Genomic DNA, 27,180 nt, shown 5'->3' with positions numbered 1-27,180 from the left:
TTTGTGACTTCCTGGAAGCTGGGATAGCATGCTTGTGTGTGTGTGTGTGTGTGTGTAAGTATGTAAAAGTACACACAAAACCAGTACATTTAATACATGATAGTGTGATGTGGTAAAGAGATGTTATGGTTTCATTGGCTTGAGTTTGGGGTGGCTGCATAAATCAACAGTGGTGAAGCAGTGAGTGAGTTACCCAGGTTATCCCAAATGGATGCCAATAAGATATTTATATCACAACATGCCATCATGTATTTTGTATAGGCCACATATATCTCTGGGGAGGAATGCCATTTTACAAATATTGTACATTTTTAAAAAAAAAATGTTGAGACTACAACTATAACACACAGGAAGCAATAAAACCTTCTAAAAATGACCTAAAATAGATTTTCTACACATCCCCATCCCCCCAGACTGATTTTCCGTTCCAATATTTCTGGATCTTTCCTGTTGGAAAGTGAGTATTGTCTCCCACTTCTAGCCTTGCAGGGCTGTGAGATATCTGACTAGAAAATCATTACATTTTATCTATATGGTAGCTGTTACTGGCCCAAGACTGAATATTACCTGTCTTGGGGAAGATGTAGAGGGTGAGGTCAGAGACAAGATCTGAGATGTAGGTTAGGGTGGAATTGTGTAGGACCTTGATGACAAGGACAAGAAGTCTCTATATATGTGTGTGCATATGCCCATGCGTGAACAAAGAAAAAAGTGTATTATTTCACTCCTCACATTACCTATCATTTTAAATTAAATATGTTGAATGTTTGCCATTGTTAGATATAATTACAGAGATCCAAATTAAATTGAGGTGTGATGCTTTTGGCCTCAATCCTATAGTCATTCTTATGATTGAAAGTCCTGTTGAAATCAGTGAGAGTTTTGCATTTGAAAGAATAGTAGATGCCTGACTGGAATGGAAGTTTAACTGTTTTGGATACTTGGATTAAAAAAATTAGTTCAGAACAAGTGTAGGAGCACATGGAAAAACGTGATTAGTTGAAAGTGTTGTCCTCTTGGCACAATTACAACGTGATGAAACCACACGGAAACAGTTGGGTCCCAAATAATTGTGTTGACTAAATATACACAAACCTGCAGTGAGTAGCTGGATACATGCTACTGCTCTTACTGGTTTCAGGGAGCTTCTAAAACATAGAATACATTGAGCGCCACTAGATGGCTCACAAACTATTTAAAGGTATATTACCCTATTTCTACATGCTCCAAAAAAGTGACGTTAACCATGATTTTACAACAGTCTTAAGGGATCCCAAAAACCTTTGTAAAATCAGAGCTTTATGAAATCATATTTCAGGTTTGATACAAACGCATTGAGATGGAATTTCAAATGAAAAGAAGCTTTAGATATGTGAGGTGTTAGAAAATCAGATTTTACGTGTTGTGATTTATGCTTCTGGACTGGGTCATCTCTCAAGGTGTAATCTGAAATAAGTACTTACATTTCTGTCAGAATGGTATAACGTCAACTCATATGGCAGCAGGAAAAGCAAACAGTATGTTGTTACATTTGCAACAAGGAGAATAAGGGAGGATTAAAAAGTCCTGAAGTTAGGTAATTTTTTTTATTATGTAGAAAAAACTTCATAATAAACTCCATGACAAAATCTGTTTCTTATTAGGTGATTACGTAAAAAAGAAAGAACGAGAATATAAATACCATGTGATTTACTGCTCTGCATATTGTCCAAGTCTGATTATTTTATCTTTCCCCCTGTCTGAATTAAAACATAATTTAAAATATGGAGTAGTATTTTTAACCATTGTACCATATTCAAAATAGCTTTTGTTTTTGATGACACTGGAAGGAATTAACCACCAAACCCTACAGCTATTACACAGTATATTAATAAATTTAAAAACCAAAATCAGTTGCAGTTAGAGGATTGGTAAAATGAAGGGGTTTTATAACATGGGTCCTGATCCAGCAACTGGATCCATGCTGTTGGACCTGTAAGCTTACAATGAATCCCACTGAAGTCAGTGGGGTGCCATATGGGCTCATGTGGATCCGATTCCAGATTCAAGGCATTTGAAAATAAGATCCTGAGTCTACAAAGCACTTAAGTACATGCTTAACTTTAAGCATAGGTTTAAGTACAACACTATTCAATAAAGCACTCAACTGCAGGCTTGAGGCCCAGTAAAGTGCTTGTGTTTAAGTGCTTTCCTGAATCAGGGTTTATTTTTGATATTGCACACAATACTGACCTAATTTCATACCACCTCCCCTGAAAGTATACACTGATGTACAGCACACATGTACTCAAACACACAGGCACATATATATATTTGTTTATATAATATTACAGTTCAGCCACAGAGCACATACTGTAGGTAGTATTCTCCATTCCTGTTTTGGTTCAACGGATAGCTTAATATATTATTGCTTAAATCATAATAGCCCAGATCCTCAATAGTATTTCAATAGGAGTGAGATGCCTAAATACCTTTGAAGATCTGGGCCAACATGCGTACAAAAATTGGATAGAGTGTACAACACAGTCACATAAACCTTGCTATAGGAACCTTAACTTTTGCATATGCTGTGCTTTAATTGGCATTAGCTGATTTTCTTTTTTTAGTTAATTTCCTTAACTGACCCTGAATCTCCACTCAAGATATTTCTGATACATTCACTGGGGACAATCTACGCAAGCCACTGCCCGATATGTATTGATTGTTAGGGAACCTGTTGCGTTTCTCTTATACATACCCAGAACTGCACTGTTATCTCACACAATATTGCATTTGAGTCCACTGCTGGGTATATTCAGTTACAGTTAGCATATTTCTATCCTAGTATTGAACAATGTATGCTATCACATGATCATTTCTGTGTTTTTTGCAAGTACATGTTAACTGAGTCGATTAAAAATTGAAACACATTTCTAAATATTTTTTGTCTCATTCCTGAACAAAATGATCCATTCAGTGTATTCTGAAACAATACAATGTACAATATTTTGAAGTGCATTTGCAGAGCTGCATGGGGCGTTTTTGTTCCACAACTTCCCTTAAAATCAGAAGGAGATATGCAGCTAAAACTTCATGGAGATAACCCCCTCTTTGGTTCACACCTCTGTGACCAACTGCAACAGGAACACACTCAATTTCATGCTGACCTTGCTTAGCTGGCAAACATTCCTTCTGCCTGCAATTCTGGCTTTTATATGTCTGACACCCCTAGCTGCCATCGACTGTAGTCAATTTTACTGAGAGAACAAAGGTTACATGTTAAGAAGCCAGGATTTGAAAATTGTGGTCTAGAGGATGCCACTAATGTGCACTTCTGTATTTTTGGAACGCCATCAGCATTTTTTTGCCTCAGGACTCTAAGTAGATTGCTTGTTGGAACTGTGAAAGTTTGAACCGTCTCTACTTCTATGGGAACAAGCGCACCTTAGCAATGCCAAGCTGAAACCTGAGAAGATGGGAAAACCTGGCATGCTGGGATTTGGCTCTTCAGAGGAGAAATGCAAATTAGTATATGGTTTTAGTGCAAATTACTGTACCCTACATCTTTAAGAAAATAACGTTACCAGTTTTGCTATTGCAAAGGCAGTCTACTAAGCCAAGAACCATCATGAACTCTAGTCAAGTAGCATAAACCTCTCATATATCAGGCAAGGGATATTTTGCACTAGCTATACCTGGAGCTTGGGTTCCTGCAACAGTGACTTAAGGTTTTCATCTGATATAACATTTTCTCTTGCCTTACAGTGTTTAGTGCTGGGTACTTCCATTACTTGCTATTTTTTTTATTAAATGTTATATCCAAGATAGCTAAGAAATGTGCAGCTTTAAAATGAATTTAGCACAATCTTCAAAATGGAAAATTACACAGTAACAACCTTTACCATTGCCAAAATCTACCCACTCACTTGCCTGGAGTGAGGTGTTTTTTTGGGGTGCGAGTCACATTGGGGTAGTTGCAGGGGTGCTGGAACAATTTGTATAGTGGGGGTGCTGAGAGTCATTGATTCAAACTGCAAACCCGGTATATGATGGAAACCACTTTGAGCCAGGGGGTGAGGCGACATCCCCCGTACCCCTAGTTCCAGCATCTATGGGTAGGTGGGGCCGACACACAAGTAAAATGTCATGGTAACAGGCCCCATGATAACAGGTGGATGAAAAGAACCTTGGCCTGGCCTGGTAAACTGTCAAGACATTTCTGCAAAGCTGCTCTGAAAAAAAAAAGTGAGTCAAGTTCAGGAAATTGTCTTATTAGACGAGTGGTGCGGTGAATACTCTTACAGACCATCACACATCACTTACCTGTGGACAGTCTTTGATGTAGTGTCCCTTGTTAAAACAGAGGTGACATAGGTAGTTAGGAGGTGGCCTCTTGCTGGGTTTTCTGGCTTCCGAGGAGAGGGATAGGTCAGAGAAATGCTCAGTGAGCGAGCTTAACCCATCCACTATGTTATTAAGGGAGCCATAGGGCGATGCGCTCTTATACAGACTGCTACTCAGCGCCTGCAAAAAAAGAAAGAAAGAAATATAGTATTGTACTAAAGGTTCTTCTAAGAGTGAGCTGAACAGCAGCAGGCTAAAAATAGCAGCAGGAACTTGAATAGAGTCTTTTCATTAGGAACAGGGCTGCATACTTTTTGAAAACAATATATGGGTCATTAATACAGAGGCCTCTTGGTTGTAAGCCTAAAGATGGCACGACAGATCAGGTTATCCCATTGGTGGGGAAAGTACTGAGCTCACCGCAGTTCACTCATCCCAGCCTGGCCACTAAGCGATGATTGCTTTCTTATGTGATACCCTACCACAGTCATGGAGTGGTTAGAGCTTCCAAGCGAAGTGCTGAAGAGTGACCCACAAAAAGGAACATTTTTTGGTGTCCACAACTATTTGAAAGGACAATATTGAAACCAGAGAAAGGAAAAGAACACCAATAAAAATGTAAATGTTCATTTGCAGGCTGCTTGATGAGACAATAAACATAGTGTCCTGAGTTTTAAAGTCAAACAATAAGAAGTGATCATCAGATCCGGGGGAAACTGCTGTGATTTAGCCATTTCCTGATAAATAGCAAATACACAGTTTTGTCTTTCACCTGCGTGGGATCTCCACTTTCTTCAACCGGCAAATCAAAACTAAAGGAAGCCCAATTTGCCATTCTGAAGCTTCAGAACAGCAGGAAACCCATAATCGCCTACACAGGAGTTAAGTGATAACAAATATTCATTCTCTTTAATGCCCTGGGGCACAACAGAATAGTAACTGGTTGATAGGAGCTTTAAAACATAAAAAATAGCTTCTTTTCTGGATTTTGCAACATGGCTGTTCTGCAGACAGGACCACAGCATGAACAGTTGTTCCCACCCAAAGTATGGGTAGGACACATTTGCCAGGGTAACATAAGGAATTTGCACTTGTACTTATTAGGCCTGGTTCTCCTCTCACACTATTGTAACTTCAAAAACAACAAGGAGTCCGGTGGCACTTTCAAGACTAACAGATTTATTTGGGCATAAGCTTTCATGGGTAAAAAAGCAGTTTTTTTACCCACGAAAGCTTATGCCCAAATAAATCTGTTAGTCTTTAAGGTGCCACCGGACTCCTTGTTGTTTTTGTGGATACAAACTAACACGGCTACCCCGATATTGTAACTTCACTGATTCAGTGGAGTTACTCCTAATTTACACTGATGTGCAACCAGAATCAGACCTGTTCTGTGGCTATATTTTTTCAGTGCTGTCAATCAGAAACTTTTAATGAGGGCCAAAAAAATTAATTAAAAAATCCTTTACATAAATAGATGCTAGAAGCTGAGATTTAGTGAGTTTGTGAAATGAATTCACTAATCTTTGAGAACCTCAGATAGTCAGGATTTCTGTCCAGCTGATGTGATGCTCAAATAATAAAGGAGTCACATAGGGATAGTTGAATAAGGGCGACTCAAACATGGATCTCTGCATAATTTGAATCTATAACTGCATCCTAGGACAGTGGCTTTGGATATGCAAGTGAAAATTAGGTGCAAGCAACAGGCCAGTGGTGTCACACTTTGCAATCTCCTTTAGCCACACCAGAGGCAAAAGTGACCAAGTTACACAACTGATGAAGGGTCTAGTAGATAGGGCACTGGATTGGGAGGCAAGATAACTTGCATTCTGTTCCTGTGACTTACTCTGTGACCCTGGGAATGTCATTGCAACTCTCTCTACCTCAGTTTCCTTCTCATCCTTTGTCTTGTCCAATTGCACTGGAAGCTTTTTGGGGTGGCACAGTCTGTACTGTGTGTTTGCACAATGCCCCGCACAATGAGTCCTAATCTCAGTTGGAGGTCGCTATCTATACTTACCTGGTGTTCTCCCCTCATTTTACACCAGTCTAACCCAGGAGGAGCTACATTAGTGTAATAGTACATGGCATAAATTTGGTGAGCGAAGAATTGGGACCTCTGTCTTTGGGGTTAATTTTGTACATTTTGAAAAAGAAAATGATCTCAACAAGTGACTGAAAGGTTCTAACTGCTTCAGTCATCAAGTGACTAAAGATACTTCAACAGTTATCAGCATTTATTTTCTAGAATTATGGAATTCCACAGGAATGAGAAAATCTTGGCAACAAATTGGTAAGAGGAAGGAGAAGTGCCATGGAACCCAAATTGTTGTTAATTAAGAGACTTCAAGAAGCTCTTCTCTCCCGAGTAGCCACTTTCACTTACACACACTTGGAATAATACAAAATGTTTTTAATAGCACATTTTGACTGAGGACTGTCAAAGTGTTTCATGTACATTAAATAATTAAGCTCCTCAGTTGCCTTGTGAAATATCTATATTATCCCCATTTTACAGATCGTGACCTTACATACAGAGAGTGAGAAATTCCACTCCCGCCACCCACTGCCACCCACTGCAGAAATCCACAGTTCTTCCTTGGGTTGGGTCGCATGCAAGTCCTCTGCAACACATGGGCAGGACACGAGGCTGCAGTACAATCTGCACATGGGTGTTTTTTCGTCTCATAGGACCCAATCCAATGCCCATTCTTGGCAAGAGGAGTCCTTCATTTGACTCCCATAGGTAGGGTTACCATATTCAAACATTTAAAAAAGAGGACACTCCACGGGGCCCCGGTCCTGCCCCCAGCCCCGCCCCAACTCTGCCCCTGCCCCTGCAGCCTCTATGCCCCTGCCTGCCCTGCTCCTCCTCGCCCTGCAGCCCCTGCACCCCCCCGCCCCTGCAGCCTCTGTGCCCCCTGCTCCCCACTCACCCTGCAGCCCCTGCACCCCCCGTCCCTGCAGCCTCTGTGCCCCCGTCTGCCCTGCCCCTGCGCCCCCCTGCCCCTGCCCCTGCAGCCTCTATGCCCCTGCCTGCCCTGCTCCTCCTCGCCCTGCAGCCTCTGCACCCCCCCCCGCCTGCCCTGCTCCCCCGCTCCCCCGGCAGCCTCTGCCTGGCGGGGGCTTCGGATGCTCAGCGGCGACCGGGGCAGCGCGGGTCCCTGCAGCCCTGGCACACGCCGCACTCCCTGCCCCGCGCTGCAGCCTCCTTCCTGCCGCGCGGGGTGATGTGGCCACAGGAAGGGTCCCCCAGTGGCCGGGGAGTCCCCGCCCGTGAGGGAAGCCCGAGCCGTTGGCTGGGCCCGGCCTCCCCGTGGTCCTGCGGGCTCGGCTGGGGCGCGTGGTCCGCCCGGCCTCCGGGGGCAGCAGCAGCCCCTTCGCCGCCTTCTGTGGCTGCGCCCCTCCTTCCCCCGCCCGAGCTCGCTACAATGTAGCCGGGTGGCTGGGCTGCGCTGCGGACCCGGCGGGTCGTGCTGGGGCCAGGCGGACCCTGGCTTATGCTGCCTCCCTATTTCCCCGGACATGTCCGGCTTTTTGGCAATTCCCCCCGGACGGGGATTTGAGTACCAAAAAGCCAGACATGTCCGGGGAAATCCAGACGTATGGTAACCCTACCCATAGGCATTGGGTTGGGCCTGTAGCTTGCAACAGTGGCCACTTTCCATTCCCCATCCATGAGCTATTGGAGCCTCATGACTGTGTTTTATGTTGGTGAAGGCAGGCACTACCCTTCCTGACATATTCAAGGCCAATGCAGGGCTTGCAGAGGGTGCCTACTTGGCCACTCAACTAGCACCACATTGTACCCTCTGCTGCAGCAGTGAATATCACTGAGAGAGCACACAATTTTCCCTGGGTCCCCCAGTGAGTCAGTGGTCTAATACTAACCACCATACTTTGTAATCACCAAACACCATCTATCACTGGAAAATTCCCTTTGAGCTGCGCCGAGATGTACAGAATCCATCAAATGTTGGCAGGGAGAGGGTTAACTCTCACTCCCCAAGCAGAGGAAAGACCACAGCTGCATGTCCTAATTACAAGGATTGTGAGGGTAGGAGGGCTGGGCCAGCTGTGGGGAATTAAGGAGTTCCCTATCAGGCTGTATTAGGGATGTGGGTTAACTGGTGTTAAGAATTAGTGTCTTCTGGTTGGGAGAGGATGAAAATGCTAGTTGGCAAAACCTGTCTGTCTCTTTCCCTCAATGACTCTGCAAAGCTTTGACGTGTTTTAGTTGAATCATGGGGATCTAAGCTGAAGGAAGCTTTTGAAATCTTAGTTTAAGTCTCTGATTTGGATGGGGCAAGGGTCCCGGGGGAGCTATCAGGGAGTGAGAAGCAGGGGGGTCGGATAGGGGGCAGGGGCCAGGCCATGCCTGGCTGTTTGGGGAGGCACAGGCCCCCCTAAATGGCCCCCCATACAAGTTCTGAAACCCGATGTTTGCCCACCCCTGCTGTAGTCCTATCCAGCCTCCTTATTCGAGTCCACACAGGCATGTTGGGTAACATTTTCAAGGATGCCTAAGTGATTTAGGTGTTAAAGAGCCAAAGTCTCTTTTGAAAATGAGATTTGGGCTACTATGTCACTTGGGCACCCTTGAAAATCTTACCTGGGTTGCTCCTTGCTTGGCAGAGACCACCTCCTATGCTGCTGTTTCAGGACTCCCATGCCAAAAGGAAGACTAGGGAACCACTAAATCTAAATTTGCTTCTCCAGTTACTTAAAAATGGAGACAGGGCAGCAATAAGAACAGGATGACACAACAACACAATTTAATTTACGTTATATATCATAAAAAAGGCCCTTCGCTCCGAGTGTCTATGCTGCACTTTCCCTCTCTAAAGCTTCCTTTTGATGCTAGAACCAGCTCAGATCTAAAGGCAGTGAGCGAAGATGGGAATGCTAGCATAGACATGGTGTTTATACCATGATGTTAGCTAGTCCTGCTCAGAACAGATCTGGACAACACAGTGGCTAAAGTGCTGGTAGTGCCCCATCATCTGTTGGTGGAGTTGAGCCAGTTCTAGTAATAATGGGAGATGCCATGGGAGAAGAATCTACTGTTGTCAAGGCCTGGGGACCAAAACAGCCAGGCAGATGAAACAACAGGAGTCAGAGTTCCCCTGAGTAGCTCCCTGTTTAACTTTAAAAAGCCAGCTCCTAAGCGACCAGCGGAGTTAGTGAACAAGAGTGGCAAGCTGGGGAATTTTGCAAGAGAGTTTGCCAGGTGAAGCCAAGGAGGAATGACTTCATGACCTTTGAGGTGAGTTTGTTTGTTTGTTTGTTGTGTGCTCGCTGTTTGATTTTAGCATATAGTGTGGCCTGTTTGGGGGGCAGTGCCTGTGCCTAGCAGCCTTCTAAGCAAGGCTGACGGCTTCTTGATGAAGCTTTGATCCCCCATCCCTTTAGGATCCATTAACCAGGGGCAGGGCTACTTAGGGAGAACAGGGGTTTAAAAAGCCAGCTCCTAAGTGACCAGAGGAGCTACCAAACAGAAGAGTTTTTTGTGGGGGAGTTTAGAGCGGGAGCATGAGAACCAGATACACCTAACATTTGGGCAATAAACAACCCTTCTCCCCCCCCAAAAAAACCCTCAAACACCTCCCCCCAAAAAAGCTGAAGTAGTAAAAATAATACAGGCAGAAGTCCAGCAGCAGAGTGGGGGGATAGCCTAACCCTAACTGCAGCAAGTATGATTACTTGCCTTGTGGCCAGGTGGCGTATGTGTGCATTCAGTGCAAGGAGCTCCTGGCCCTCAGAGACCAAGTGTGGGCTCTTGAGACCAGAGTAGCTGAACTGGAGGAGCTAAGGGAGACAGAGAGGTACAAGATGGGACTTTCTGGGTCCCACCCCCAGTCTGACAGCCTTTGTGCTGCTGAGGAGGATGCAAGTCTTGGGAAGGACATCATCAAACTGGAATGAAGGGAAATGATCCCATAGTTGGGACCCTCCTTCCAGATGATGCCGTGGTATCCTCTCACAATGAGGATACCTCCTCAGGGGAGGGAATCCCAGTTATTAGGAAGAAAAAGGTAATAGTAATGGGGGATTCAATCATTAGAAATATGGATAGCTGGGTTTGAGATGACCGGGAGAATCACATGGTCAGTTGCCTGCTGGGTGCAAAGATTGCAGATTTCTCAAGACTTGTACTCAGACTTATCTGCAGTTCTCGGGAGGAGCCAGTGGTAGGTACCAATGATATATAGGGAAAGGTAGGAGAGAGGTCCTGGAGGCCAAATTTAGGCTGCTAGGCAAGAGATTAAAGTCCAGGACCTCCATGGTAGCATTCTTGGAAATGCTTCCAGTTCCACAAGCAGGGCCAGCTAGACTGGCAGAACTGCAGGATCTCAATGTGTGGATGAGATGATGGTGTAGGGAGGAGGGATTTAGGTTTATTAGGAACTGGGGAACTTTTTGGAGAAGGAGGAGTCTATAGAGGAAGGATTGGCTCCACCTCAACCATACTAGAACCAGATTGCTGGTATGTAAAATTAAAGAAGTCATAGAGGAGTTTTTACACTAAGTGCAGGACACACGGTTCAGACACAGACATTTCTTAGGGGAGGATCTATTAACAGGGATTCTCTATATGCTAGTAAAGAGGAGAGAATAGAAGTTGAGAAAAGTACAGGTAGGAACTGAAGAGAAAGTCAAATGAAAAAAAGTTCCATTCAATTACATAACATGAAGGAAGACAACTAAAAAGTGACAAATTTTATAAGTGCTTATATACAAATGCTAGAAGCCTAAATACAATGAGTGAACTTGAGTGCCTCATGTTAGATGAGGATATTGATATAACAGGCATCACAGAAACTGGTGGAATGAGAACAATCAATGAGACATGGTAATACCAGGGTACAAAACATCGGAATGATGGAATAGGTGGAACTGATAGGGGAGGTGCACTATATATGAAAGAAAGCATAGAATAAAATATAGTAAAAATCTTAACTGAGTCAAACTGTAGCATAGAATCTCTATGGATAGAAATTCCATGCTTGAATAAGAAGAACATAGCAGTATGAATATACTACCAACCACCTGATCAGGATGGTGTTAGTGACTGTGATTAGAGGTCACAAAAAAAGAGGTCACAGAGATTAGAGAGGCTATAAAAATAGAAAACTCAATAACAAAGGGGGGTTTCAAGTATCCCCATATTGACTGGGAGCATGTCACCTCAGGACGGGATGCAGAGAAAAAGTTTCTAGACACCATTAATGACTCTTGGAGTACCTAGTCCTGGAATCCACAAGGGAAGAGGCAATTCTCGATTTAGTCCTAAGTGGAGCACCGGATCTGGTCCAAGAGGTGAATATAGCTGAACCACTCAGTAATAGCGACCACAATATTATTAAATTTAACATCCTTGGCAGGAGAGGGAATAAAAGAAACCCACCACAGAACAGGGGACTACACAAAAATGAGGAAGCTAGTTAGACAGACATTAAAAGAACAGTCACAAGAATGAAATTCCTGCAAGCTGCATGGAAACTTTTTAAAAACGCCACAATAGAGGTTCAAGTTTAATATGCACCTTAAATTTTAAAAAAATAGTAAGATGACCAAAAAAGTGTCACCATGGCTAAACAACAAAGTAAAAGAGGCAAGTAGAGTTAAAAAGGCATCCTTTAAAAATTTTAAGTCAAATCCTCTTGAGGAAAATGGAAAGGAATATAAATTCTGGAAAGTCAAATGTAAAAGTACAATAAGGCAGGCCAAAAAAGAATTTGAAGAACAACTAGCAAAAGACTCAAAAACTAATAGCAAAAAAATTTTAAGTACATAAGACGCAGGAAGCCTGCCAAACAATCAGTGAGGCCACTGGATGATTGAGGTGCTAAAGGAGCACACAAAGAAGACAACGCCATTGTGAAGAAGCTAAATGAATTCTTGGCATCGGTCTGCACTGCAGAGGCTTTGAGGCTGTGTCCCACACCTAAGCCACTCTTTTTAGGTGACAAATCTGAGCAACTGTTCCGGATTGAGGTGTCAATAATGGAGGTTTTGGAACAAACTAATAAATTAAGCAGGACTAGATAGTATTCACTCATGAGTTCAAAATGAACTCAAATAAAAAATTGCAGAACTACTAATTGTGGTATGTAACTTATTACTTAAATCAGCTGCTGTACCAGATGACTGGAGGATAGCTAATGTGAATCCCATTTTTAAAAAGGCTCCAGAGGCGATCCGGTAAGCCTAACTCCAGTACCAGCAAATTGATTAAAACAGTAAAGAATAGAATTATCAGTAGTAAAGAATAGAATTATCAGACACATAGATGGACAGGATTTGTTAGGGAAGAGTCAACACAGCTTTTGTGAAGGGAAATCATGCCTCACCAATCTATTAGAATTCTTTTAGGGGGTCAACAAACATGTGGATAAGGGTAATCCAGTGTATATAGTGTACTTGGACTTTCAGAAAGCCTTTGACAAGGTCCCACTCAAAAGATTCTTAAGGAATGTGACGGGGAAGAGCGGCCCAGCACTGGTACCACAGGAGTTAACCCTTCCTTCCTAGCAGAGGAAGCCACACCCCGGAAGCTCTGCTGGGCATGCTCCAACTGGAGAACAGGTATAAAAGCCTGCAGATCAGCTCAGTTGGGGCTGACCACTGGAGGAGAAGGATGCACGGTGCTAGCTCCTGATGAGGAAGAGCCTGTGCGCCAGGATCCAGGAGTCAGCCAAGCCGAGGCACTATCTGAGACCCCAACGGAGGACGTCACAGGGGAGGAACAGACCGGAGGACCCCCCACCACAGATGAACTGGTATTCACGGTAGGAAGTGACCCAGGGGAACTTTAGAGACAAACAGCGTTAGAGCTGTATTGCTGCTCGGTGTGTTGTGGGCGGATCCCCGCCGAGCGAGTGGCAAGGAGAGCTTGCCACTACCAGGGCCCTGGGTCGGGGCTCGGTGGAGAGGGTGGGCCCGAGTCCCCCTATCCCCTCACCCCTGAGCCATGAGGGATCCTAGAGACTCTGGTTGCTAAGCTGCGCTACCCTGCTCATAAGAGGGGTTGTATAGACCCTGGCTGCTAGGCCATGCTACCCCGCTCGTAAGGAGGGGGTGTATGGACTCAGGCCGCTAGGCTGCCCTACCCCGCTCGTGAAAGGGGGTTGTATGGACTCTGGCTGGTAGGCCACGCTACCCCACTCGGGGGGGGGGGGGGGGGAGTTGTATGGACTAAAGTCACTAGGCCGCGCCACCCCTCCAGACAGAGGCGATAGTGGGGAAGAAGGCCAAGAGGCTGTAACCGACTGCCTGCAGGGAAGCGGATGCAAGGACTGGAGAGTGGTGAGGTGCCAACATCCCAACCCACCCCTGCCACAAAGGGGTGCTGTGGTGCCAGGCCCGCCATAAGGAAACGAAGCAGTCATGGGATCAGAGGGAAGGTCCTCTCATAGATCAGTACCTAGTTAAAAGACAGGAAACAAAGGATAGGAATCAATAGTCAGTTTTCAGAAGGGAGAAAGGTAAATAGTGGTATCTCCTCGGGATGTGTACTGGGACCAGTGCTGTTCAACACATTTGTAAATTATATGGAAAAAAGAATAAACAGTGAGGTGGCAAAGTTTGCAGATGATACAAAATTACTCAAAATAGTTAAATCCCAAGCTGACTGCAAAGAGTTACAAAGGGATCTCATAAAACTGGATGACTCAGCAACAAAATGGCAGATGAAATTCAATGTTGATAAATGCAAAGTAATGCATATTGGAAAACATAATCCCAACTATGTATACAAAATGATGGGGTCTAAATTAGCTGTTCCTAGTCAAGAAACAGATCTTTGGAGTCATTGTGGATAGTTCTCTGAAAACATTTACTCAATGTGCAGCGACCGTCAAAAAAGCTAACAGAATGTTAAGAACCATTAGGAAAGAGATAATAAGATGGTAAATATCATAATGCCTCTATATAAATCCATGCTTTTCTCACATCTTGAATACTGCATTCACTACTGGTTGCCCCATCTCAAAAAAGATAAATAAGAAATGGAAAAGGTACAGCGAAGGGAAACAAAAATGATTAATGGTATGAAACAGATTAAAAAGACTAGGACTATTCAGCTTCGAAAAGAGATGACTAAGGCGGATATGATAAAGGTCTATAAAATCATGAATGGTGTAGACAAAAAAATTAGTGTTATTTACTCCTTGTGATGGGGTGGACTAGGCCCAAGAGGTCCTTCTGCTAAAGACCTCAGAGTCCTGCCACACCTGTCCCAGGAAAAAAAGTAGTAGAGGAGTCCTCCAAGCTGCAGAGAGGCTGCATGGGACATGATCAATCAGGGGGAGGCTGCAATGGGCTAGCCAATAAGAGGGTTGCAGGCCAGTATAAAAGGAGCTAGAGTCAGGCAGTTGCTGCCTGGAGCTGGAGGAGTGTGAGGGAGCTGCAGGACCACAGACAGAGCAGTTCCTTGCAGGGACCGGGAGAGCAAGAAGGAGCTCTTGGCTGGCTGCTGGGGTTGAGTACAAAAGTTCAGCCCTATAGTAAAGGGTGAAGCATTGGTGAAGTTCCTAAGACAACAGGAAAGTAGCCAGGGAATCATAGCAGCATTGTGAGCAGTTGAAAGGTAAACAATGGTCCATTGCTGCTATTTATAGGGTCCCTGGGTCAGGACCCAGAGTAGTGGGTGGGCCAGTATCCCACCACCAGCCACAGGTGAAATAGATTACTCCCTGAGGAGAGAGTTGAACCTAACCCCAGAGAGAGGACTGAAGACCCTGAAGAGGGTCAGCAATTTACTGGACATGGAACTGTGATATAACCCAGGAAGGGGACCTAACCTATTTAGCGTCTCAGCTGGAAAGCTGGGGCCAGAAAGGGCAATTGCCTCCAGAGAGGAAGCTGAGGGGGGGTGAGGAATACAGCTCGATACCAGCACCAGGACTGTTTAAAGATTGCGGACCAAGACTTTACTGTTTATCCCAAAAGAGGTTTTGTTTTGTTGAAAGCCCTCAAACTATGTGTGTGACTTGGCTGGAGGGTTGGGTCACTGAAACTGCCTGAGAAACAACCAACAGGGATCACCACAGACTGAGAAAGGAGCAGATGCACACCTGGCTAGGGGGCGCTCATGAGAGGTGAGTGCCACCCCATTACACTACTTCACATAACCCAAGAACCAGAGGTCACCCAATTAAATTAATAGGCTGCAGGTTTAAAACAAACAAAAGGAAGCACTTCTTCATACAATGCATAGTCAACCTGTGGAACTCCTTGCCAGAGGATGCTGTGAAGGCCAAACTGGGTTAAAAAAAGAATTAGATAAGTTCATGGAGGATAGATCCATCAGTGGCTTTTAGTCAAGATGGTCAGGGATGCAACCCCATGCTTTCGCTGTCCCTAAGCCTCTGAGCGCCAGATACTGGGAGTGGATGAAGCATTCCCTTTGAAGCATCTGGCGTTGGTCACTGTTGGAAAACAGGATACTGGCTAGATGGACTATTGGTCTGGCCCGTATGGCCATTTTTAAGGTCTTATGTTCTTAAATTTAGCTAGCCTATGCAGTGTTTGTCACTGCTACCTCTGAGATACAACTCTGCTGACCACTGAGGCTATGGCTGACTCACCCCATTTGACATGGCTGCCGTGCTGGCTCCTGGCACACTAGGCAGATTTAAAAGCACAGTTTACTGAGCAGGAGTGGAAGACACTAGGGAAGTGGTGGGCAACCTGTGGCCCGTCAGGGTAATCCGCTGGCGGGCCACGAGACAGTTTGTTTACATTGACCGTCCACAGGCATGGCCACCTGCAGCTCCCAGTGTCTGCGGTTTGCCGTTCCTGGCCAATGGGAGCTGCGGGAAGCGGCGTGGGCTGCAGGTTGCCCACCACTGCACTAGGACAAGTAGTGAACTTAGGTCTTTGCTGCACATTGCTGGCCTGGGATGGGATAGCACACGGGTAACTGGGAATGGTTCTCTCCCTTGCCAATACTGGGCAAACGGGATCCTATGTGACCGTAGCTGTCTATTTTTGTTGTTTTGAAGGATTATTTCCAATATATATATATCCTACAAAACATGTAGCACTGTTTAGGAGAAAAAAAGGCCCACAGTGTGGAACAGCTCAGAATTGGTCATGAGATTTGAAGTCTTTTGTCTCATATCCCCTGTTAGTCAGGTCCACTTTGAATAGCGTAGATTTACCATCTGATGTCTCTTTGGTCTGTGTTGGTGGTGTCAGACTGGTCTGGCTTAGGCCAGCTCTTACTGTATAAGTGATCATGTCACAAAACTCTAACACTCCTTTGTTAGAAGTCTCACTGGTAGGGACAGTGGCTAAATAGGAATCTAAAGTACCCGCTCAGCTCAGGGTTGAGTCACAAGGACAGAGGAGGGAAAGCTTTCACTGTTGCTGCGTGCGTGCATGTGTTGAACCCATTCTGTGGACAAACAGTCTGATGATGCTGAAGTTTATATCTAGTATCTTGCCTGGGAACAAAATTCAAGAAGGTACTAATCAGACTTCCCAGAAGCATGACCATATCTTTAAATATCCCCATTGTTTGATTATGTAAACTGTTAAAGTGTCCAGACTTGCCAGCACATTCTGATTCCTATGCCTGCCTACAGCATTTAGGCCATTTGATGCCATAGATTTCCAATGTCTTCTGGCTATTGGATACACTCTCAGCAAACATTCTCCTGGGATTTATTAGACCTATTATATTGCTTAGCTCTCCTAGTACATGTACAAAGTTCCAAAGGAATGTTGCTGTCTCAAATCATGAGTTCTGTGCAATACTAGTTCTTGAAATAGAACTTTGGATGTTGTGAAAAGTTTAAATCTGGACATCTTAACCATATCAACTAAACAGAAGACTTGTCTATACTAATGTGTTTCCCTCAAGTACTGATCAGTTTAAAGAGCAGCAAATAGATCTAAGGCTAGTGAAGGTATTCTCTGTAATCCAGAGGTGGGCAAACTACGGCCCGCGGGCCACATCTGGCCCATGGGACTGTCCTGCCCGGCCTCTGAGCTCCCGGCCGGGGAGGCTAGTTCCCAACCCCTCCCCTGCTGTCTCCTCTCCCCCACAGCCACGCGGGCAGCGCTCTGGGCGGCGGGCTTGCGCACTCATGCAGGGCAGTGTGTTTGGCTCCGGCCAGGAGGCATGGCTCCAGACATGCTGCTCTGAGCGGCATGGTAAGGGGGCTGGGGCCGGGGGGGTTGGATATGGGGAAGAGGGTCCTGGGGGGCAGTCAGGGGACAGGGAGCAGGGCGCAGTTGGATGGGGCAGAGGTTGGGGGGTAGGGAACAGGGGGGATTGGATGGGGGTGGGGTTCCAGGGGGCCTGTCAGGGGGCGAGGGTGTGGATAGGGGTCAGGGCCAGGGCCGGCTCCAGGCACCAGCTTAACAAGCAGGTGCTTGGGGTGGCCAAGGGAGAGGGGCGGCACCTGCAGCAATTCGGGGGCGGCAGGTCCCTCACTCCCTCTAAGAGCGAAGGACCTGCCGCTGAACTGCCGCCGCCGATCGCGGCTTTTTTTTTTTTTCCAATTGCCGCCGCCGATCGCAGTCAGGGGACAGGGAGCAGGGGAGGTTGGATAGGGGGTAGGGTCCTGGGGGGTGGTTAGGGGCGGGGGTTCCCGGGAGGGGGCAATCAGGGGACAAGGAGCAGGGGTGGGGGGGTTTGGATGGGTCGGTGGTTCTGAGGGGGGCAGTCAGGGGGTGGAAAGTGGGAGGGGTCGGATGGAGGCAGGGGCCAAGCTGTTTGGGGAGGCACAGCCTTCCCTACCCAGCCCCCCCATACAGTTTCGCACCCCGATGTGGCCCTCGGGCCAAAAAGTTTTCCCATCCCTGCTGTAATCAGTGACCCATTGCCAAGGTGTTTCTCTCTCTTTGGTATAGTATTTATTTTTCTTAAATAAAATCTTCTAACAATAGTATCTTATTTTGTAGCTGTTGAGAATGCTTCTAGATTAATGGCTCTACAGATGGGAAAGTACTTTTTCTACAGAACGGGTTCAGCACAGGCAGTGGCAGTGCAAACATCCCCTCCCCTTCTCCACTAATATCTCTTAAATCAGACCTAGAGGGGTATTTCCAGGAACGAGATTGCAGTTCAGTCTCCATGTACATTCAATCATCTGAGGCTAGCACAGGTCCAATTAGGGCCAGTTGGGATGATGGCTTTTGTGATGTGAACTACTGTCCATGAAGAACTGCACTTAAATGACCAAATAACTTTGCCTACAATTCCATTTATATTGTTAGGTCACTGAGCATGAGAAAACTCCCTATGGAACTGGCACTGCTGAGAGATCATCGGAGCTGCTCTCTGACAGCCAAGGTAGCAGAGAGGGAGTGAGAGCAGGATCTTTCGGTGAAAATGAGACAGTGCTGAGGGAAACGGGACTCTTGGCAAGTTACAGTGCAACACAGTGAGAATACAGTTTCCACAGGGCAATGATTTGATTATACAGAAAGAGATAGAAGTGAAACTGGACACTGCATTGTGGAAGCGCTGCTGCAAGGTTAAAACATCTGTCCCCAGGCTGCACCATTAGCTATATTGAAAACCGCTACTGCTGATTCCTCAGCTGACATTGGAGAGAAGCACCAACATCTTCTCAGCAGCATGGAGAAAGGCAGTGCCCTCATGCTTGGATGGCTTCCTCAAAATAAAAAAGTGGGGCACTCGGGAACATAGGATTTTCCCTATTCCCTTGGGCTAGTGACCCCATCAAGTCAGCATCCTGCCTCCAGCAGTGGGCCAAACCTTGTGTCAGAGAATCCTGTGAGCCCCTCTCATCCGTCAGAGTGCACTAAGATATATGTGCGGTAAAATACCTCCTGACTCCTGCACTGCTCACCTTATGCTCTGAAGGATGGGATTAGAGTACCCATATCTTAGTATATTTGACTACAAATGCACTGGGGCAGTTTGCAATCTGAGGGGTGAAAATTAAAAAACATTGATTTATGCTGTGCAGGCTGATAAGGAACTGCAGTAGCACCTAACTAAATGACCCATTTTATAATCTATATCGGCAATCTCTTTAATTGCTGTAGTGAGGTGTCATATCTAATTTTCCTACAAAATATAGTCCAACATGCCACCTATTCCACTATAAACAAAAATAAACTACAATTGAAAAGCAATCAGCAAAGAACACTTGTCATATGTTATCCTTGTCCTGATTCAGCAAGATACTAAAGCACATGCTTAATTTCAAGCAGCAAGTCGACCCAATGACTTTAAATCACTTGGATTATTTGATGCTTGTGGTTGACTGAATAAAGAGCTTTAAGTTTTTTCCTGTCACTTGTCATGTTCTAATACACTGGAAATGATAAATACCAACAAACTGATGAATAACATGTCACAGAAGTTAGACTGATTATACTAACAGGTCTTGCAATGAAATGCCAAAAGATGCTCAAGTCATAATAAATTGATTGGGATTTTCTTGTTGATGGGAAGGTTTGTGCATGCAAGTGGCCTCTTGGGAATGAACTAACTCACCAGTTGTAACTGTCCTCACCTTCACCTAATAACACCTGCTCACAACAAGGACTAACAGCCAAAATAACTTGTTTTTAACAACAAAAAAATAAGAGCTATTTTGGAAATACTGGCATGTGGGGAACAGCACCTCAAACCTGTGACTTTGTGCACCTGCTATTTCTTAATAGCTGAGATGATTCCATTTTCCTATGCCAATTTTCAGTGGAGAGTGAATTTTTATAGCCGAGTAATAAACCCCTGAACATAGGGGTTTTATTGGAAATTGTGACATCACCTTAGCTACAGCAGTTCAAACAGACTAGAATAATAAAATAGAATATGTTAGCTATCAAGGCCAAAAAAGTGTCAGGATAGAGCTTTTTTAAAAAGATCTCTAATTCAGAAGTAGTAATAAACATTTGGCAATACGTGAGCTGAAAGCACTTATTTTGGTTTAGCCAGATTCTGCCCCCAGATAAGCGTACACAACTCCCATTGACTTCAGCAGGAATGTTTGCACCTGAATGAAGATTCAGGCCTCCATCATGCAATGAGCTCTGTGTGGCCTGATTTATTGCATGATCTGGCTCTCCAGTATGGGCTTCAAGACAGCAGCCTTTCTAATTACTCACTGAATTTTACTCTATTACTTGATAAAAACATAGAACTCTACACATATTAACAGAGCGGGCAGATGGACTCACTGAATAGGCTTCAAGGAGTGACCAGATTCTTGAAGAATTACCCCTAAATCACTGGGCCACTCCTGGAAGTGCTGTGATTTCAAGATGTGATTGAGGTAATTCACTAATAATTATCCATAAAAATATCCATCTCTTATGTGGCTCTTCACTGTAGGTCTGAAATCCCTTTACAAAGAAAGCCAGGGGAGACGTTTTAAAGGAGTTGCACAGTTTCTCTTTGGCTGCTGGCTCTGGCTATATCAATCACTCAAGTATATTTCAGGATGGCATTTTTCTGTGGCTGTAATGTAATGAACATAATTTCAGGAATTCTATTTGGAATAATTCTGTGCAGGTCAATTAACCATTGAGGGATTTCCTGTCCCTGAATCAGTGGCCACAAAAAACCCCACTCTTCATAACTTAAAATGATTAAAAACTTACATGTGATTGTTGCTTGTGCATCTAAGCAACAGAAACAAAGCTATCAAAATAAGACGAGGACAACTTCATTCCTGGCCTGACTCTGTTAACAACTGTGGGGTTACACCAACATTCAATTTGTCCCGTTAAGCTGTCTGTCCTACCTCCCACACCTTGCATGATCAGTTTGATAAGTATGAGACAGAAATCAAGCTCTGTCAGGAATAAGGAACCACAGCTAGCCTGCTTACTTGCTAGCTTAATGCCCAGGTGCTCTAATGAGAACAGCTGGACCCCCAACTGAGATACCTGATTGGCCAAACTGCCTGATTAGCTGAGGGAATCAGCAGACCTGCTCTTAAGACCAGTAGCAGGAACAAGGCATTGGCTACTCAAAATATTCCCCTAAGGCTCCGATAGTGTCTGTGCTTGTTTGTTACCAGCCCTGCTCTTGTTTTCACACACTCCAGGTAACCTGACTCTGACTCCGACTCCAGTTCTGACCCCGGGCTCTGATTCCTGATACCAGCTCTGACCCTCACCTCTGATTCCTGACTTTGGTTCTGACCCTTGTCTCTGGTATCTGCCTCCGACTTCTGCTCTGATCACTAGGTCTGATTTCCATTTCCTAATCCCTGACAAGCTCTACATGCAAAACCGAGCTGTACACAGCATTAAAACAAAGTGCTGGTGTCCCTTTAAAAAAGTATGCACTGGTGGTCTGTTATCTCCAGAAACTTTTGTAGCTAATATTTAGTTTAAATAGTCAGTATGAATACAGGAGGCAGGTCGGGGAGGGGAACCGTCATTGAATGAACAATTCTAAACCCCAAATGAGCCTTCACCATGACACAGGGAAGGATGAGTACTCTTTACATCTTGCTCCAGCTGCCTTGGTGGGGGAGAGGGAGAGTAAAGGGTAAACTCCTGTCTTTGCTCTAATTCTGGGGTGCTGGTATTAAAAATCCTTGTTAAATGATATATTAGGTCCTTTTCAGGCAAACAGTTTTGCATAAGAATTGTAGATCCCAAGGGGTGTCTATCAGAAAGCTGGCAGGTCTGGATTCAGAGAAGCACCTAAATATCTGGATCTGGACCTCTTTAGTGAGCTGTGCCTCTTGTGACAATAGCCTTTCCCATAGTTTCTCTCTTCCAGAATTCTGAAATGCAGAAGTGAATAAGGATGTGAATTTAACTGGGTGAAAGGAGGAAGCCTTGTCTACCTTCAGATTCTGGCGGATGCTTATTTTATCAAACATGGTGACCAGTGTCTGACCCCAAACTATGACAGCTGTTCCTTCCCTTAGCCTCTCAGCTTGAGGGGAAAGGAATTCTAGACCACTGTATAATTAGATATGCCTTTCTTGAGGAGAGGAATTGTAAAAATTCTCTAGCGGGATGGTGCTTTCAGACACAGAGATCTGGAGCTAGAGGGGTAGTATAGCCTAGTGCACTGAGCAAGGGCATGGAAGTTAGTCTCATATTTGCTGATAATTCACTGTGCAACCTTAGGGAAGCCACCCAATCCCTCCCTGCCTCAGTTTCCTCATCTGTAAATCAGAGAGGGTGATATTCTTGGTTTGGCAAGGATTAGCTAAAAATTCTACCTGAGACTGGTCACTTCTGTGCGTCCTGTGAACAGGCATGCAAAGAGTTGCATGAGATTTCATCACCCAACTCCCTTAAATCTGTGCCAATGGCTAGAGAACAGCTGGGGAGGTTGGGGGAAGAAGCCCCAGACTGCCTACTGAAATGCACAGCCTAGTAGGCCACAAAACTACATGGGGCTCTTCTGACAAATTTTGTTGTACTCAGAATGACTCACAAGTCCAAGCAGCTTCCCCTGCCCCTTGCTACCTAAAGGCCTGCTCCTGCTCCCTTCGCTGTCAGTGGGAGCAGCACTGAGCCCCAAATACCATTACAGTGTAGTAGTGACCCCGGGAAAAGCCCTCAGGGCGGGAGTAAGGGATGAGAAGGCAACTATAAAGATTTCCACTGGTCAGACATACAGGCTTGGAGGAGCTTTCTAATTCTTGTACCAAGCTCTGCAGGGAGCCTTTTCATCTTCTGAATGTTAAACAACTGCCCACTTATACTGAAGAGACGCTCTAACACATGAGCACTATATTAGGGACAAGGGAGACCATTCACACTGCAAATTACTGCTACACATCCCCACAGGAGCTTTCATTCCTTCTGTCTCTGGACTGCGTGCAGCTGAATCTCCCCAAGTTACAGACTACTAATCTTCCTGACCTTTTGCGGCGGGGAGAGGGATTGCAACATATTAGACCTCTGGCCAACAGCTTGATTCAAAAGTGCCTCCTTACTCTGTTAAAAATAAGCACAGAGTTTTATGGGCGTCAAGGCAGGTTGTTCAAAGATGTAAGGTTAAAAAGCGATATGGGGAGCGGATGGACATATTCCGATTTCTGCACTTTAATACCCATGGTCACATTCTGTTAACGTCTCTGCTTCCTGCAGGAGATTTTGTCTCAGTTTGACCTATAGTCTGAAAAAAACAAGGGTCAGGTTTCCTTTTGTTTGGTGGATCTTCTGACACTCTAAATGCAAGAAAAATAATTCCTGTTTAAGACACACTAAAGAAGGCATTTACCTCCTGTGCGGTTATCTGATGGTTAAACATTTTGCTACGGTTCAATTTAACCCATAAATCTGAGACAGTTTTGTTTATATTCTTTCAATTTAATAATGCCTTCTTGGCACGGCAACCTGTACAACGGCTGCCAAAGTTTGAGAGACAAACCTCAGGTCACTGTCAGCGGTAGAAAACAATAAATCGTCTGGCCAGATTGAGCTTCACAATGTTTGGGGTTTAATGCCAGTTCTTGAGTAAGATAAATGTTGTATTAACACAAATAGAAAGAGAACTGTTTACGAAGCTGTAGGCTGGAATTGTAATTTGGTAACTCCAGTTATGCATAGTTTTAGTCCAAGTTAGCTAGCCCTTTACCGTATGAATTCTCTCAAACACTTAATTCACACGTTAATAAAGAAGCAGTCTCCTTTTCAAGTCGGTTTTAAAGATTTTTTTAAATCTAGGCTTTTTTCCTTATCTGTTGAAGGGATGAAGTCTGTCCTATTAAATGGAAATTAATTTTCAGGGGTGCTGGGGGAGGAAGAGTGGATGAGAGTGCGAATTTACATCTTAATCTTGTTCTGTTTTTTGTTTAAGCTTGCATTTATTTGCTTGGCTTCCCACAATTTAAGATGCAGTCAATAAAATAACTTTCTGATAACTACAGAGTAACTTTTGCTGCTTTGGGTCTATCCAGCCCAAGGTGTCCATGGCTCTGAGACATGTACCCTGGTTGTCTAGCAGTTGATCTAACCTGAAAAAACGTGGACTCCCCCTGCAAACACACCCACCCACTGGAGAGTTTGAGGGGTTGGAGCTGTTAGCTTGGGGGAAAGCCTTCTCTGAACCATGTAACCTCTCTAAAATACTTGGCTGGCAGGCAGGTCGCTGAGATAGAACCAGCCTCCACATCCTCTTAAGATGTTGCTCCGTTATGTGGTTGTCAGATGGGGCAGAGCCACAGATTCTTGCCCTTTGAAGGTAATGGATGTAGGTGGTCATGCAATGACTAAAGCAGCATTATGCAGCTGCTACAAGGCTGAAGCAGTCCTCAAAATAGGCTGCAGGAGTCAAAGAGACTGCAGTGCTTTTGTGAGCCATGCAGAATGCTTTTAGTTTGCTCACGGTCCATTTCAAGAAATGCAGAACATAATTCCTTAGTTGTAAAGAGCATGCAGTAAGTTTCAACAGTTCAGTAGGACCTGAAGAGCTGCAGAGTGAGACATCTACAAGATGCAGGGATTTCAAATTTCTCTGGTTCTAAATCTGGGACTTGTTAATACATATTCAGACTTAACCAGTGACAAAAAGTCCATGATAGACCGGTGACAGTTTTAAAGTGTGATATGTCACAAGCCACCAAGCCTAGAAACAACTGTCATATCCTTGGAAAGCTGAACATCTTGGATTCCCAAGAGTATAAAACATCTGCTTCCAGACCTGATAGGTTAGGGCATTAAAAATAAAAATGCACAAACTCTTAGTTCTGTACCTCATCTTATCTTCCCCAGGTGAATCTTTATTAGGTTCCACTGTAAGTAGATATCAATATTTTGTATCATATGAAAGATTAGACTGACTTCACATGTTAAAGCATTATCTAACTCATGCCACTAATGAAACATTACCTGCTTAAGTCATATCAGATGTAGTGAAATCCTATCTTTCTAGATTTTTTGAATCTCAATAGTTTTGCAAAACTTCAAAATACTTTCAGGTTCAAGAGGAGCTACAATGGCTGAATAAAGTTTCCTTCATATAATGTCAAAGGAGCAAAGCCTAATATTCTCTGCCTAATGTAAGCATTTCATTGTGGGTCCTCTTAAAACTGCCTGAGTGTGGCAAAATGGGCATCAAATTGCTTCTCAGATTTCACATGAAGAGGGAAGTGCAAATACTAACTCTTGTGTCTTGTGGAACTACCCAGCAGTTTTAAGGAAGTATCCAACATCATTGTACTTGTGTTAAATCAAGTGTCCTCTCTGCTTCAGTGCCCAGAAACCTTGAACCAGAAAACTTTTTTTTAGCACTATTCCTGGCCTAGTAAGCAGAGACAACATGGTGATTCTCTAAAGTCCATTTTCCTTCCTGAGGACCAGTACAACTACTGATAGTTGCTGCATATTACCCATGCTTACCCCTCCCTTCATTCATCTCCCCACACCCCAACATTTACAATAACAGGGGAGAAGTTTTCATATCTTGGAAGAGATAGGACCTTGGTTTTATATCTGGTTTTGAGAATTTAAGATCCATGTTACTTTCCACAAGAACAGGCATGTTAACAAGTGTCCTGGTCAAATTCCTACCTGCCTACCCAAATTACCCGTGCTATTTCATCAGCAAACTTGTTTTTTGCTTGCTGTTCTAAACAGCTGAGTGGTTTTCCTGTGGACTGTTCCACCCCATAAGCATCTACATAGGAAGAATGAATGAAAGATCACTCCATGGTACTTAGCTACAATAACAGCTTGTTTAGGTCCTTTGGAATGAAAGGTAAGATAAATGCTGTTACATATTCTGTGTGAAAAACCTAACTAAAAAATCTTATGAGGTTTATTTTGGGGAGTCTGGGTTGGGACAGAAAATGAGTGCTAAGGCTGCATCAATGAGGGGTTTCTGGGAATGTAAAATTCCAAATTGTTTATATGAGTTAGCCCAGGGGTCGGCAACCTATGGCACACGTGCCAAAGACGGCATGCGAGCCGATTTTTAATGGTACGCTGCTGCCTGCCGGGGTCCCGCTCAGCCCACTGCCGAATCCTAGCCCGACCCAGCCCGCTCTTCTCCGCCACCCGCCTACCGCTCTCTCTGGCGGGGACAGGGGACAGAAGCAAGCTTGCTCTTGCCAGCTGCTGCTGTATGGCAGGCTCCGCTGGCAACCAAGCTTCCCCCTCCCCTGCCTCTTCCCCCAGCGTGCTGCGTGAGCCCCACCTCCTCTCCCTCCCTGCCGCCGATGGCCCTTGCGAGGGAGGAGAGAAGAGCAGCCCCAGTGCCCTCGCTGTTCAGACCGGTAAGGAGGCGGAGAAGAGGCAGGGGGGAAGGAGGTAGGAGCGGGGCGTATCCCTCCAGCCCCCTGCCATGAGCCGCTCAGGGGGCAGGGAGCACCCCCCGATCCTAGCCCACCCCCCCAGCCCTCTGCCCTGACCCCTGCACCCCCTTGCACCCCAGCCCCCTGTATGCCCCCCCACGACCCCATCCCTGATTCCTGCACCCTCCACACATACCCAGCCCCCTCACACCCCATGCCCTGACTTCTGCACCCCCTCACATGCTCCCAGCCCTCTGCCCTGACTCCTGCACCCTCCACACATACCCAGCCCCCCTAAACCCTCCTGCCGACTCCTGCACTCCCCACTCCCCACCCTGAGCACCAGGTTGGCAGCGGGCTGAGTGGGCCCAGCGCCTGGGACCCCAGCTGGCAAGGGGCCGGCAGCCAGAACCCCAGACCGGCAGCAGGCTGAGCGGGGCCAGCAGCCGGGACCCTGGCTGACAGGAGCCAGCAGACGGAACCCCAGACCGGCAGCAGGCTGAGCCGCTCGGCCCGCTGCCGGTCTGGAGTGCCGGCCCAGCTCAGCCTACCGCCAGTCTGGGATCTCAGCCCACTGCTGGCCCGGGGTTCTGGCTGCCGGCCCCTTGCCAGCTGGGGTCCCAGCTGCCGGCCCCGCTCAGCCCGCTGCCAA

General features: G+C 45.4%; 1 protein-coding gene across 1 annotated transcript in view; it reads right to left on the bottom strand.

Moving 5' to 3' along the window:
• The window catches only part of LOC113406900 (zinc finger CCHC domain-containing protein 24-like), a 164,768-nt gene that overhangs the window by 127,996 nt on the left and 9,592 nt on the right, over positions 1–27,180 (bottom strand). Inside the window, exon 2 of the mRNA XM_026653762.1 lies at positions 4,303–4,503. Within this exon, the coding sequence (XP_026509547.1) occupies positions 4,303–4,503 (201 nt within the window). The remainder of the gene's footprint in view (positions 1–4,302; positions 4,504–27,180) is intronic.

This window comes from Terrapene carolina, unplaced genomic scaffold, assembly GCF_002925995.2.
Source record: "Terrapene carolina triunguis isolate 2854851 unplaced genomic scaffold, T_m_triunguis-2.0 Scaffold148, whole genome shotgun sequence".
Taxonomy (NCBI): domain Eukaryota; kingdom Metazoa; phylum Chordata; order Testudines; family Emydidae; genus Terrapene; species Terrapene triunguis.
This window is presented reverse-complemented; position numbering and strand designations above follow the sequence as displayed.